At 42.2% G+C, this 15676-nt stretch overlaps 1 protein-coding gene across 5 annotated transcripts in view; it reads right to left on the bottom strand.

Annotated features, from left to right (window-relative positions):
- The window catches only part of HMGCL (3-hydroxy-3-methylglutaryl-CoA lyase), a 101019-nt gene that overhangs the window by 17395 nt on the left and 67948 nt on the right, over positions 1-15676 (bottom strand). For all 5 annotated transcript variants that reach the window (XR_003852036.1, XM_029571983.1, XM_029571980.1 and 2 more), the window contains one exon: positions 14180-14243. Coding sequence is in view for 4 of the 5 variants with exons in the window: in XM_029571983.1 (XP_029427843.1) it covers positions 14180-14243 (64 nt within the window). In the remaining variant the exon portion in view is untranslated. The remainder of the gene's footprint in view (positions 1-14179; positions 14244-15676) is intronic.

Consider the following 15676-nt stretch of genomic DNA (forward strand, 5'->3'; position numbering starts at 1 on the left):
CCTTGCAGGTCACTACCAGATATATAGTGAATACACTAATAGATTTAAAGGACCCTAATTAGACACATTCCTACTCCCACAGCAACCTAAAACTTAACTAGGAACTGAACAAATTTAAGATGAAGGCAGCAGTCCAGCAGCAAGAAGGGGGCCTCCCAGTCTTTTGCATAGAGTGTCACATGTATGATTATTTTACCCGTCGGTGAGAAGTTGTACATGTGCATGCGATGCAAAGAGCTCCTGTCTCAGAGAACGAATCCGATCTCTGGAGGCTAGAGTGGCAGACCTGGAGGAGCTGAGGCAGACAGAGAGGTATATAGATGAGATCTTCAGGGACATAGCAGCCAAGTCCCAACTTCAGACTGGCAGCCCTGGTGCTGCCTTGGAGGAAGAAGGTCTCATGATTGGAGAGCATCAACCTGGTGCAGCAGGAAAGGATCCTGTAGCAAGGACCTGCTCTCCAGGTGGTGCATTCTCCTCTCGCACCAAGAATGTCTCCTAGGGCTACTGCCCAGGAGGAAGGGTTAGGTCGGCCGTCATAGTTGGTGATTTGATTATTAGATCAGTTACCAAAGAAAAAAGCTCACTGTGATGGATGACTGTCTGAGGCACTAATCTTTTCCCTTGCACAAATGCAAAGGGAAAGTGGATAACAAAACTAAAGAGGTCACAAAAGGAGTCCAGGAACAGCAGTAACCTGAATGAAGAAAGCTGGAAAGCTATGAGCACAAATGCTCGTAGTTTGGGCAATAAAATCCCAGATCTGCAAGCCCTAATGGTGGAGGCGGACTTGGACGTTGTTGCTGTCACAGAAACATGGTTTACGGAATCTCATGACTGGGATACGGCAATACCAGGCTATAACTTGTTAAGGAAGGACAGAGAGGATAGGAAAGGGGGAGGAGTGGCTCTTTATGTCAGAAACAATAAAGGGAAGCAAGAAAAAAATCAATATAGAAAATATGAAACTTGCTACCTATAATTTCTCTATAAATTAATAGTCCACCTTCATTCAATACCAAATGAATGGTTATCGCACTGATAAGCTCTATTAATTCTTCAGAGCTTTGTAAATCATTAGGTAACCGGGTATTGTGCTGTATGATATGCTGTTTCAGTCCAGGCAAATAAATGGTTTAATCTGGTACTCGAAGTACTTATCTTAAGATCCACTTGGAATGAGGGTTCTTGCTGTCCGACAACACGTGGTTTCGGGGTGAGGGCACCCCTTCTTCAAGGACCCGACTTAGAACGGAATACACAATGGATGTAGTATTTTTGCGAGGCGATGCTAGCCGCTATCGCTAAAAGATCTTGAGTGTGGAGAACGCTTGTAATTCCTGGAAAATGCAAATCCAATAGCGTGTGATTATCGTGGTGCCCTGGTTAGATTGTTGACATCCGCGGGTGAGGAAATGTCCCTTTAAAGGTTTGAGGTGCCGTGCGGGCTACCAAAGACACGTGGAGAAAAAGTTCACTCTGCTGCCAAGCATCTGAGCTGCAAGGAAGATGGGGTAATGAAGAAGCACTAAGGGGCGACCTAAAAAAAGATGGGGCATCCATTTTTATTGGAGTGGTTTACAGACCTCCAAACCAAAAGGAAGAACTGGACAGAGATCTGGTTGAAGACATCCATAAGATAGGAAAGAAGGGAGAAGTGGTGATCGTTGGAGACTTTAATATGCCAGATGTAGACTGGAGAATCCCTTCTGCAGAATCTAATAATAGTAGAGAAATAGTGGATGCCCTGCAAGTAGCTTTGTTCAAACAAATGGTAATTGAACCCACAAGAGAGGGAGCTATACTCGTCTTAGTGCTCACTAATGGAGATAACGTCTCTAATGTCCAGGTGGGCACCCACCTCAGACCAGTGATCAAACGGTATGGTTTAATATCACAAAAAGGATTCGGAGAAGAAGCACGAAGACCTGAGTTTTGCAGTTCAAAAACACAAACTTTGATGAAATGGGGAAGAACCTGGGAGGAAGAACTAAAAGGCTGGGAGAACGAGAGAGATGTGGACCAACAGTGGAACAATCTAAAAGGAGCAATTACCAAGGCAACTAATCTATATGTTAGAAAAGTAAAGAAAAGCAAAAGAAAAATGAAACCTATCTGGTTCTCAAAGGAGGTGGCTGACAAAATAAAGGCCAAAAGAACAGCATTCAAGAAATATAAAAGATCCCAAAGGGAGGAGCACAAAGAAGAATATCTGGTAGAATTGAGGGAGACGAAGAAATTAATCAAGACAGCAAAAAGTCAAGCGGAAGAGAGGATTGCCAAGGACGTGAACAGAGGTAACAAAACATTTTTCAGATATATCAGTGAAAAGAGAAAAGTTCAAAGTGGTATAGTGAAATTGAAAGGTGGAAAGGATCAATGTGGAGAGAGACGAAGAAATGGCAGAAATATTAAACGAATACTTCAGTTCAGTGTTCACTAAAGAGGACCCTGGAGAAGGACCGTCGCTAGTTAACAAGAAACTGGAGAGGGGTGGAGTAGATGTAACTCCATTTACAGTAGAGAATGTATGGGAAGAGCTGGGGAAACTGAAAGTGGACAAAGTCATGGGGCCTGATGAGGTTCATCCCAGGATACTGAGGGAGCTAAGAGATGAGCTGTGTGACCTGTTCAATAGATCCCTAGAAACGGGAGTGGTGCAGAGTGACTGGAGAAGAGCGGTGGTGGTCCAGCTTCCCAAGAGTGGGAACAGAGAAGAGGCTGGAAACTACAGACCAGTTAGCCTCACTTCGGTGGTGGGAAAAGTAATGGAGTCACTGTTGAAAGAGAGAATAGTGAACTATCTACAGTCGGGAGAATTGCTGTACCAGAGACAGGGGAAGATCCTGTCAGACAAATCTGATTGACTTTTTTGACTGGGTAACCAAGGAATTGGATCAAGGAAGAGCACTCTGTCATCTACTTGGATTTCAGCAAAGCTTTTGATACAGTCCCGCATAGAAGACTGGTGAATAAAATGAGAAGCTTAGGAGTGAGTGCCGAGGTGGTGGCCTGGATTGCAAACTGGTTGACGGACAGAAGACAATGTGTGATGGTAAATGGAACTCTCTCTGAAGAGAGAGCGGTGAACCGCAAGGATCGGTGTTGGCACCGGTCCTGTTCAATATCTTTGTGAGAGACATTGCGGATGGGATAGAAGGTAAGGTTTATCTTTTTGCGGATGACACTAAGATCTGCAACAGAGTGGACATGCCGGAAGGAGTGGAGAGAATGAGACGGGATTTAAGGAAGCTGGAAGAGTGGTCGAAGATATGGCAGCTGAGATTCAATGCCAAGAAGTGCAGAGTCATGCATATGGGGAGTGGAAATCCGAATGAACTGTATTCAATGGGGGGAGAAAGGCTGATGTGCACGGAGCAGGAGAGAGACCTTGGGGTGATGGTATCTAATGATCTGAAGTTGGCGAAACAATGTGACAAGGCGATAGCTAAAGCCAGAAGAATGCTAGCCTGCATAGAGAGAGGAATATCGAGTAAGAAAAGGGAAGTGATTATCCCCTTGTATAGGTCCTTGGTGAGGCCACACCTGGAGTACTGTGTTCAGTTCTGGAGACCGTATCTCCAAAGAGACAGAGACAAGATGGAGGCGGTCCAGAGAAGGGCGACCAAAAAGGTGGAGGGTCTTCATCAAAAGACTTATGAGGAGAGACTGAAGGATCTAAATATGTACACCCTGGAGGAAAGGAGGAGCAGAGGTGATATGATACAGACTTTCAGATACTTGAAAGGTTTTAATGATCCAAAGACAACGACAAACCTTTTCCATCGGAAAAAAATCAACAGAACCAGAGGTCACGATTTGAAGCTCCAGGGAGGAAGACTCAGAACCAATGTCAGGAAGTATTTCTTCACGGAGACGGTGGTGGATGCCTGGAATGCCCTTCCGGAGGAATTGGTGAAGACCAGAACTGTGAAGGACTTCAAAGGGGCGTGGGATAAACACTGTGGATCCTTAAAGTCTAGAGGACGTGAATGAAGAGTGGGTGGCTCGCGGGAATGACTGCTACTACCTGGAGATAATACTCTTATTCAATAAACATACACACGGTTAATGCGACTCCAACATTGCTCTAAGCTTCAACGGCAAGAGGAAATGTGGAAAAAAGGATTTGTATTCACAAAAAAGCGGGGAGTAGCTTGCTTGTTGTGGCGGATACTACCCCAAACCAAATAAGCCTGATACTTCACTTTCAATGCATATCCAGCATAGCGCTCTGCTTCAACAGCAGGGGAGGAAGACCGATACTTCACACATATCTGGCATAGCTCTCTGCTTCAATGGCAGGGGAGGAAGACCGATACTTCACACATATCTGGAATAGCTCTCTGCTTCAACGGCAGGGGGAATGAAGAAAAGTGGATCTATATACAGACAACAACCAACAAGGACTGAATTACATAGTCTGGGTAAACAAATAAGCATGGGTGTGGCTTGCTTATTGCGGCGGTTACTACCCCTAACTAATTAAGCTAGATATTTCACTTAGATGCAGTTCCAACACTGCTCTCTACATTAATGGTGGGGGTGGAAGGGAAATAGAACCAAAAGGTTACTAAGAGCCAAGAGAATCAGATAAGTATGAGAAAAAAAAGTGCGAAGCTTGCTGGGCAGACTGGATGGGCCATTTGGTCTTCTTTTGCCGTCATTTCTATGTAGGAATGTAGTCAGCTGGGTAGCTGGTGGGCGTGAGGATCGCCTGGTAACACGCCTACCTGGTGCGAAGGTGGCGGAACTCATGCGACATCTAGATATGATTTTAGACAGAGCTAGGATGGAGCTAGCTGTCATGGTACATGAAAACATCAACGACATAGGAAAATGTGGGAGGGAGGTGTTCTCTGATATCCTCCCTGTTCCACGCGCAGGTCACCAGAGGCAGGCAGAGCTCCGAAGTCTCAATGCGTGGATGAGACAATGGTGCAAGGAAGAGGGATTCAGTTTTGTAAGGACCTGGGGAACCTTTTGGGGAAGGGGGAGTCTTTTGTGAAGGGATGGGCTCCACCCTAACCATTCATTTCATTTATTAAAATTTATTAATCGCCTAACACTTAACAAGGCCTAGGCGATATACAAGGATACATACATAATAAAAACAAAATAAAATACAAACAGATTTCAGCTTCACAGAAACCAAGCCGCAAAATACCAAATATTAATGGTACATTTACTATTTTAGACATAAGAGCATATTCCAAAAATTGAATATTCAATTAATAAATCGTCATATCTTTTAATGAGCAGATTAAGAACATTCATGCAGCCTCATTTATCATTAAACGCACGATGAAGCAGATATTCCTTAAATGCCGTTTTAAATTTTTTAACATCTTCTAAAGATCTGAGGTCAAAAGGAAGAAGGTTCCATTGAATGGGTGCCGCAATGGAGAAAGAAGTCTCCCTAGTACAGGATAAACGGGCATGGCGAATTGAGGGAATCTCTAGCAAATTAAATTGTGAAGATCTCAAACATCTAACTGGATTATAAATCCGTAACAGAACATTAAACCAAAAGGTAGAATCTGACGCAGGAAGCTTGTACACTAACATGCCTATTTTGAACACTATACGTTCATTCACTGGTAACCAGTTAAGTCTACAAAGGGGGCAAGGTTTGCCACTTTCCCTCTGTGGACGTCTCAACTTATTCAAGATGGTGTTATTGCCAAAATGGTTGTTTCTTTTGCAAAACTTACCTCTTTTACTTAAGCGCCCGGATATTAGATCCATTGATAAAGCCCTTCGCATTTTTCTCTGGAAGGGAGGGAAGGCACGCATATCGCTGGTGGATCTTAAAGAGCGATGGGGGGAGGGAGGATTGGGAGTCCCGGATTTGCAGCTTTACAATTTGGCATGCAATCTCAGTCTTCTTCGGGATTGGATGCTTGATCAATCTTCCTATGTACACCTCACTGCGGAGTCGGCATTGGTGGTACCCCATGCTCTCTCCTATGTAGTTCAGGCTCCCTCCCACGAACTCCCCTCCTCTATCCTTCATTCCCCGTCAATTAAACCGCTGAGGGATACTTGGCGGATAGTCACGAACTTGTTGAAGGTCCCTCGGGTGTGCGTCCCGCTGCTGCCTATACAGGGGAATGGTGCCTTTCTCCCTGGCTCCCAGACTAAAGGGTTTCAAACCTGGCGGACCCTGGGTATTACTCGATTGGGCCAAGTAATTAACAATGAGGGTCAGTTGTTGCCTTTTCCTGAATTACGCTCTATGTATCAGTTGGATACCTCACATGTCTTTCCTTACCTCCAACTTAAGCATTATTTTCAGTCATTGCTGTTGGAGCCTGGGCCGGTGGAGGTATTAACCTCATGGGATAAAGTACTGCGTTTTAAAGCCCAACAGGTTCCCAAGTTGTCTCTATTATAAAACTCTAAAATCCCTCACGAAAATTGAACCCTATGCCATACTGCTCGAACGCTGGAATAGGGATGGGATGTTTGCTCTCACGGTTTCTATTCTAAAGGCAAGTTTTGGACGAATTAATCAGATAACCGTAAATATGTATTATAGGGAGATGCATTATAAGTTCTTGAGAAGGGCTTATATCTCCCCACAAATTGCTTATCGCTCAGGGTTGGCCCTCAGTGCACTTTGCAGTAAATGTCAAGGAGCCGTTGGGCATTCATCCCATTCCTTTTGGGCCTGTCCTAAGGTCCGTCGATTCTGGGGACGAATCGCATCTTATTTAATGGACCTGCTGGGAGTTAAATTGCCCATAACGCCATTACTTTTTCTTTTTGGTCATTTCCCCCGTATTTCTTTAAAGAGGGGTCAACGTCTTCTAATTCACAAAGCTTGTATGGTGGGGAAAAAAGTCATATTGTTGCATTGGCGGGACTCTAATGCTCCGTCTTTTTGGACTTGGCATAACCAATTACACCACTTGTTACGACTGGAGGAACTGGACTCACGAGTGGATCCCCGATCTCGACGGCAGTTTTTGCTGATTTGGGACCCGTACTTGCAATCTCTGTCTCATCGTTCCCGCAGTTTGGTCATCAACGATTGCTGAGGTTGTCATAGCGTTTGCCTCTTGAGGACATCTACAACTGGTTGGACTTACCGAAGGATTGAATACGTGCATGGATTCTACCCTTGGACATATGTTTATAAGTTCATGGTGGGTGGGAGGGTGGGGGGAAGGGTTGCTGGGTATCTGTTTGTGAGATGTCGATATTGCAAGGTCTGTGTAGAAGTCAGTACACGACTTCTCCAGGCCGCTATCTTGATTGTAACTTCTGACATTGTTGGTATACATAATAAAAACCGTTAACATTAAATCTACAAAGGGTTGGCGAGATCTTTTCAAAGCGCTTTGTGTGAGAAACCAGCCTGGCAGCTGAGTTTAGCAAAAGAGAGAGGGTGGAACCAGGGTGAAACCAGGCTGCTGGCACTAATCTTTAAAAGCTGCTCTATCTCCTTTTTAAACTAGAACAGAGGGGAAAGCTGACAGTCGCTCAGCAGTGCATGGTTTGGAGGGAGGTATCGTCAAAGGATACTAATGGCGCACTGGAATTAGGGCATCCCGACAGTGAGGTTCCAATAAGAGAAGTAGTCCAAGTGCCTGTAATTAAAGACTCACCTGAGCTAAAAGATTCCAATTTATCCCAATCAATTAAAAAGTAGAATGAAAATACAAACAAAAAACACACTTTGAAATGTTTGTATGCTAATGCCAGAAGTCTAAGAAGTAAGATGGGAGAATTGGAATGTATAGCAGTGAATGATGACAGACTTAATTGGCATCTCAGAGATATGGTGGAAGGAGGATAACCAATGAGACAATGCTATACGGGGGTACAAATTATATCGCAATGACAGCGAGGAGCACCGGGAGGTGGTGTGGCGCTTTACGTCCGGGATGGCATAGAGTCCAACAGGATAAAGATCCTGCATGAGACTAAATGCGCAATCGAATCTTTATGGGTAGAAATCCCTTGTGTGTCAGGGAAGACTATAGTGATAGGAGTATACTACCGTCCACCTGGTCAAGATGGTGAGACTGACAGTGAAATGCTAAGAGTAATTAGAGAAGCTAACCAAATTGGTAGTGCAGGAATAATGAGAGATTTCAATTACAACAATACTGACTAAGTAAACGTAACATCAGGGGCATGCTAGAGAGATAATGTTCCAGGATGGCATAAATGATAGCTTTATGGAGCAACTGGTTCAGGAACAGACGAGAGAGGGAGAAATTTTAGATCTAATTCTCAGTGGAGCACAGGATTTGGTGAGAGAGGTAACGATGATGGGGTTGCTTAGCAATAGTGATCATAATATTATCAAATTTTAATTAATGACTGGAAGGAGGGACAGTAAGCAAATCCACGGCTCTCGTGCTAAACTTTCAAAAGGGAAACTTTGATGAAATGATAAAAATAGTTAGAAAAAAAAAAATGAAAGGAACAGCTACAAAGGTTAAAAAAGTGTACAAGAGGCGTGGACATTGTTAAAAAATACCATCCTGGAAACACAGTCCAGATATATTCCACACATTAAGAAAGGTGGAAAGAAGGCAAAATGATTACCTGCAAGGTTAAAAGGTGAGGTGAAATTTCATCTGCAATTTGGATGCCCAATTTTTCAGTCTCACAAGGTCCTCCTGCAATTTATCAAAATCTGCTTGTGATTTAACTATTCTGAATAATTGTGTATCATCTGCAAATTTGATAAACCTCACTCCTCGTATTCCTTTCCAGATTATTTATAAATATATTGAAAAGCACCGGTCCAAGTACAGATCCCTGAGGCACTCCACTGTTTACCCTTTTCCACTGAGAAAATTGACCATTTAATCCTACTCTGTTTCCTGTCTTTTAACCAGTTTGTAATCCACGAAAGGACATCGCCTCCTATCCCATGACTTTTTAGTTTTCGTAGAAGCCTCTCATGAGGGACTTTGTCAAACACCTTCTGAAAATCCAAATGCACTACATCTACTGGTTCACCTTTATCCACATGTTTATTAACTCCTTCAAAAAAATGAAGCAGATTTGTTAGGCAAGACATCCCTTGGGTAAATCCATGTTGACTGTGTCCCATTAAATCATGTCTTTCTATATGCTCTACGATTTTGATCTTTAGAATACTTTCCACTATTTTTCCCGGCACTGAGAGCAGGCTCACTGGTCTATAGTTACCCGGATCGCCCTTGGAGCCCTTTTTAAATATTGGGGTTAGACTGGACACCCTCCAGTTTTCAGGTACAATGGATGATTTTAATGATAGGTTACAAAATTTAACTAACAGATCAGAAATTTCATTTTTTAGTTCCTTCAGTACCCTAGGATGCATACCATCCAGTCCAGGTGATTTGCTACTCTTTAGTTTATCAATCTGGCCTACTACATCCTTTCAATTTCACTATCCCACTTCGGACCTCTCTCTTTTATATCTGAAAAGTGTTTTGTCATCTCACTTTACCTCTTTGGCAATGCTTTCTTCCATATGACTTTTTGCTTTCTTGATTTCTCTCTGTGTGTCTCAGTTTCACCAGATATTCTTCCCTGTGTTCCTCTTTTTGGGATTCTTTATTTTTCTTGAACATTGTTCTTTTTGCTTTTATTTTTTATTTTGAACTGAGGAGGATAGTCTTAGAAAGAAGCCTTGGAAGCAGGCATAATGTGATGCTGAAACAGAGCTGTGTGCCAGCTTTATACTAGAAGATATGTATGCTCCATGTGTTTGCTCGCATATATGACTGCCCTTGGATAAAAGAATATTTAAAATAGTGGTTCTTTGATGCCCTTGGTATGCCCAATTATAGTATTTTTTTCCACAGTTTAGCATACTCATAATTGTCAGGTCGGTTCCAATTGGAATTGATTGGTCATTTTGTAAATTTTTCACTCATACTAAACTTGACTGCCAGCAGTTCTGCATGCTTTTTGCTCCCAAATCCTTTGTTAGAATTTGTAAGGACTTTAGACTATTTCTTTTCTATGTCTTCTTTTCTAAGGGAGGGCAATTTTGTAACAACTTGTGTAGGGTTGAAGTCTGCGTGTAGAAAGTACACGTAGACCTCAGCCCTAATTTTCAAAGCTGACTTGCGTGCATAAGTCCATTTTGAAAATTGCGGGTGCATGAGGACTCCAGTGTGGCATACGTGCACATATTTACATCCACTCAGAGCAGGAATAAGTGTATATGTATACATTTACTCGCAAATAAATAAATAAAATGCTAAATCATGTTACAAGTTACCACGAGGATGGCTCCTTGCCCCTCACATATTCTCTTGTATATTGCACTTTATCTTCGTTTCCCCCTTTCTTGTTTCCTACTCCCAGTTAAGGCATCCTTGTTATAATGTAACTTTATACTCCTTCAATTTGTCTCTTGTTGTTTGGTTTGGTTACAGTTACTGCATTGTTCGATGTAAACCGAGTTGATTTGATTTGTATCAAGAAAGTCGGTATATAAAAGCCTTAAATAAATAAATAAAATCAGCCATTTCCTTTGAGAACCAGATTGATTTCTTATTTCTCCTACTTTTGTTTACTTTTCTAACATATAGATTTGGTGCCTTTGTAATTGCTCCTTTTAGTTTGGCCCACTGTTCCGCTTCTCTCATTTTCTCCCAGTTCTGCCTCCAGGTACATCCCAATTTTGACAAAGTCTGTATTTTTGAAATTCAAAACTCGGGTCTTCGTGTGACTTCTCTGTATTCTATTTGCGATGTCAACCATACCGTTTGATTATCACTGGTACTGAGGTGGGCACCCGCCTAGACATTATTTTATTTATTTATTTAGCGTTGTTATATACAGACATTCATCAGGGATATCACATCAGTTTACAGCAAACGTTAAACTGTACATAATATGCACTTGACAAATAACGAGAAACAGGTACATATGAAGCAATTAACAGAGTATATGCCTAAATGTCTAAATGATATATGTATGAGACAGTGTAGCTGAATATAAAGGTAACTTATGTACAGAGTAGTAGGGTTATTTACAAACAATTACAATGCTATTCAAAATGTGGACATCTTAAAGGAGTGAAGCAGAGGAAGCGTGCTGGTAGTGTATGGGGTGTAGGATTAGGTGTACGCTTGTGCGAACAGCCATTATCCCCATTAGTGAACACTAGGTCAAGTATAACTCCCTCCCTTGTGGTTTCCATTACCATTTGTCTGAAGAGAGCCCCTTGCAGGGCCATCCACTCTCTAATTCTGGTAGATTCTGCAGAAGGGATTCTCCAGTCTATGCCTCACAGATTAAAATCTCACACTTCTCCCTTCTTTCCCACCTTTTGGATGTATTCAACCAGATCTCTGTCTAGTTCTTCTGTTTCAGTTGGAAGCCTGTAAACCACTCCAGTAAAAATGGATGCACCATTTTTTATTTTTTTTTTAGGACGGCCTATAATGCTTCTTCTCTCACATTCCTTGCAGTTCAGATTCCTGGATATTGTTTTTACATAAAGCTACTCCTCCCCCTCTCTGTCCTTCCTTAACAAGTTATAGCCCGGTATTGCCATATCCCAGTTATGAGAATCCGTGAACCACGTCTCCGTAACAGGAACAATGTCTAAGTCCATCGCCATCATTAGGGCCTGAAGGTCTGGGATTTTATTGCCCAAGCTATGAGCATTTGTAGTCATAGCTTTCCAATTTTTCTCCCTTGATTTGTTGCACTTCCTAGACATCTTTTCTACTTTTTTGAGCTGATTGATTGTTATTTTCTCTTCCAACTTCCTGTATTGCTTGGGGGCGACATGTCAATTTCATTGGCCATCTCCTGCCACCCCCATTCTTTAGTTTAAATGTCTAGTAATATATGATCTGAATTTCTCACTTAGTATCCTCCTTTCTGCTACAGACAAATATAGGTCCACCCTTACCATATAACCTTTTACTGCTCCATACACAACCCCAGCCTCCAATGTATCCAAAACCACTTTCTGAAATGATGTGCTGTAGCTAACTTAAGAATGAGAATAATAATAAAAATGTTTGAAGTACAGTCCATGGAAGCAGAAACAATGTAATAGTAAGGAGAAATTACTACCTACCTGATAATTTCCTTTCCTTTAGTGATGGATACGTCAATCCCAACAAGTGGGTTATGTACCTTTGCCAGCAGATAGAAACAGAGCAAAAGCTGACATCACAGCCATATAGTCCTGCTTTGCCATCAGCCCGCCAGTATCCTCTGGAAAAGCCAAACTGTGTACAAAACTGATTATACTTGAACATTAGTAACAGGCAACCATTCATGTTTCTCAACCAATAGAGACACTGAACTCAAATGGAGGACATATCTAAAAAAACTAAGGGCAAGAGAAGTCGTTTACCAGTAGTGAATGAAAAGCAGGAATCATACTCTGCATAGCTCGCCCTAAGAGAGGCTAACCACAAACTGAAACAAACATCGGCAGCCGAGGGCTGGTCTGGGATTGACCTATCCATCACTAAAGGAAAGGAAATCAGTTAAGTAGCAATTTCTCCTTCCTTAGCGTTTGGGTAGGTCAATCCCAACGAGTGGGATGTACCAAAGCTAATCTTGAAAAGGGCAGGAGGCTGCCAGCAGTCCAGTTAATACCACCCGCGCAAACTCAGCATGCTCCCTAGCCCTAAACAGTCAAGCAGTAATGCTTGAAGAAGGTGTGGAAAGATGACTATGTTGCCGCTCGACAAATTTCAGCAGGTGACAAACGAAGTTCTACCCACGATACCGCCTGAGCCCTCGTGGAATGCGGACTAATCTGTTTTGGTAAGGCAACCTCAGTGACTTCCTTAACCCAGTGGGCAATCGTTGCCTGCGTCGCCAGTGCTCCCTGCTTATCTCCACCATGGAGCATGAATAGGTGATCAGACTTGGTCATGCCCAAGCCACACAGTAGATGATGCTCGACGTCCAAAGAATGCAGAAGGCATATTGTTCTCCAGGGTCTCCCACTGTTTAGACTCTATCCTATTATTTAACTCTATAACTACTTTAAATTGTGAGGCTACATAATAGTTGGTGACATTGGGGACTCACAAACCTCCATCTGCTTTATTTTTATATAACACTTTCCTTGCTACTCTTGGAGGTTTCCTTTTCCAGATGAAAGAAAAAAAATTTCTTTTGTAAGTTTTAAATAACTAACTGGCAGGAACAATACATGGCAGAGTCTGAAAGAAATCTTCCAACCTGGGCAATAAAGTCAGTTTTATTGCAGCAATCCTGCCCAACCAGGACAGAAGCAACCTGTCCCATTTATGCAGATCCTGCTCTATTTGTTTAAATAGGGGCAGACAGTTTAAGTGGAACAGGTCTGCATATTCAGACCCGACCTGAACCCCTAGATATTTTACCGTCTTCTTCACCAACTGAAAGGGGAAAGTCATTTTTAACTTCTGAATCTGTGTCTGACAACCCCACCTTTGTCATCTCATGAAACAGAAAGGGCCAATGAACCCTACCATCTCACTTCACAGAACTCCTCAGAGACATGAGCGGAAGGGACAAATGTCCTTTTCTCCTGCTGTCTGTCTTTTTTTAAAAGGCAAAACAAAAAACTTTTACCTTAGCTCAGCCCTCCCTGGCTGAGAGCAGGAACAGGTCCCGGCTACTGGGGGAGAGGGCTAAAGCCTTCACCATCGAGCCTCTCTTGGCCTGCAACCGCTATTGAAATTTTTGGTCCTCATCAGTCAAGATTACCAGACTGAGGGCACGACCACATGGCATCCCCTCAGGAGGCAAGCAGTGTTATATAGATGTCTCATCTGTCCATTAACTCCTTTCAATTCCTTTTCTTCTTTTTACTCACAGGCAATTCCCTGAAGGAAATGCATGGCTACCATCTGCTGGAGACAGAGAATACTGGCGGGCTGATCTGCTGGAGACAGAGAATACTGGCGGGCTGATGTCGGAGCGGGACCATATCAGCTTTTGCTCCGCCTCCATCTGCTGGCAGAGGTGCATAACTCACTTGTTGGGACTGACCTGTCCGAATGCTAAGGAAATGTGTTTTGTCCATGAAAGGATGCGCTGTAGCTAACTTAAGAATGAGAACAATAATAAAAATGTTTATAGTACAGGCCACTCAATGTCTTAGGAGACTTTGCAATATTTTCTTGAAATCAGGACTTGTTTTTGCAGAGGACATGCCTCGAAAAGTGATTGGATGTATCCTGTTTACTGTACTCACCTCCGCTACTTTAGCTGGAGCGATCCTTCCTTCATAGGGACACCCAAGAACACAAGACACATACCTGAAGTTAGTAACAAAGCATTAGATTTCTTATATCAGAGAGAGTGACATACATATTTGACTTGCAATGATAGCAAGTCTTCTAAAGGACAAAGCACATTTTACATTACTAGGATTATATTTTTTCAAGCCATGAATATAAAATCCCAAAATACAGTAGATATAGTATTTGGTATTCAAACTATCTTTATTTAAAATAATTGTTGCCTTTTGATTTAAATACCAAAATATGAATCAGGAAAAATAATGGATTCTAAGAATGAATGCAAGGTCCTCTGTGACCTCATGTGAATCACTTGTAGCTGCCAATCTGTCTGTGTCATAATGAGATATCAGGCCAGTTCTTGTTTTATTTTGAAAACTGAAGATACAAATACAGACTGTTTCAAATACATCAGGCATGTAAAATAATCACAGTTCAGACTATTTCCCCTATCTTCCTCCCCTCAATATAATCAGAGATCCAGTAATTTCTCTTACTCATCATATACAGAGGACACTCAAGGATATAACCTCCCTAGCAGCTATATCATTAACTGGTCTAAGGACCTAAAGTGGTCTATAAAAGACTTCCAGATTCAAGAAAACAAAATATCATAAGTTAACAGGTTCTCAATTAAGTACAAATTCCATTTCCTGTTCTAGGACAGCTGCAGACTGGGGGCTTTACTTTTCTTGCAAGCAGCTGCAACCTCACAATGTGCAGCTACTAAGGATTTTGTAATCATTTCAGCAATACATTTCCTCCACCAGCAGTCCTACAACAAATATTTTCAATACACAACAGTATTTTCCCTGTAATTTTTTGTATCACCCTCTGAATTGTTTTACAGTGTTGAAACATTTCTGGACAAGTCAGACAAACACACTTGCCTGTGCCAGTGTCCTTATATTCCCACCGATAATTAACCCAGGGAATATTTTACTATTTCTGTAAGGTGTACGGTACCACCTATAGAGCTATGATGACTACCTTCCTTTAATAAAAGAAGATAGTCATAATACTCCTTACTGCTTTCCTTCTCTGCTGCCGCTCTCTCTCCTCTTCTCGTCTGCTCCACCTTCCCCCTCCCTGTTTTTTGTATTTTCCATCCTTTTTCAGTTATATTGTAAACCGGCGTGATGTTCCCACGAATGTCGGTATAAAAAAGTACATAAATAAAGATGATACTGCGTTATTACCAGCACTTTACGATATCTTCCCATTCTTCCTCAGATAGTGGAAAAGAGGATTTGCATTCAGACAACAACCAACAAGGACTGAACTCAATCTGGGTAAACAAATAAGCGTGGGGGTAGCTTGCTTATTGCGGCTGTTACTACCCTAAACCAATTAAGCCTGATACATCACTTTGAATGCATATACAGCGTTGCTCTCTGCTTCAACGGCAGGGGGAAATGTGGAAAAGAGGATTTACATTCAGACAACATCCA

Source organism: Rhinatrema bivittatum, chromosome 11, assembly GCF_901001135.1.
Source record: "Rhinatrema bivittatum chromosome 11, aRhiBiv1.1, whole genome shotgun sequence".
Taxonomy (NCBI): domain Eukaryota; kingdom Metazoa; phylum Chordata; class Amphibia; order Gymnophiona; family Rhinatrematidae; genus Rhinatrema; species Rhinatrema bivittatum.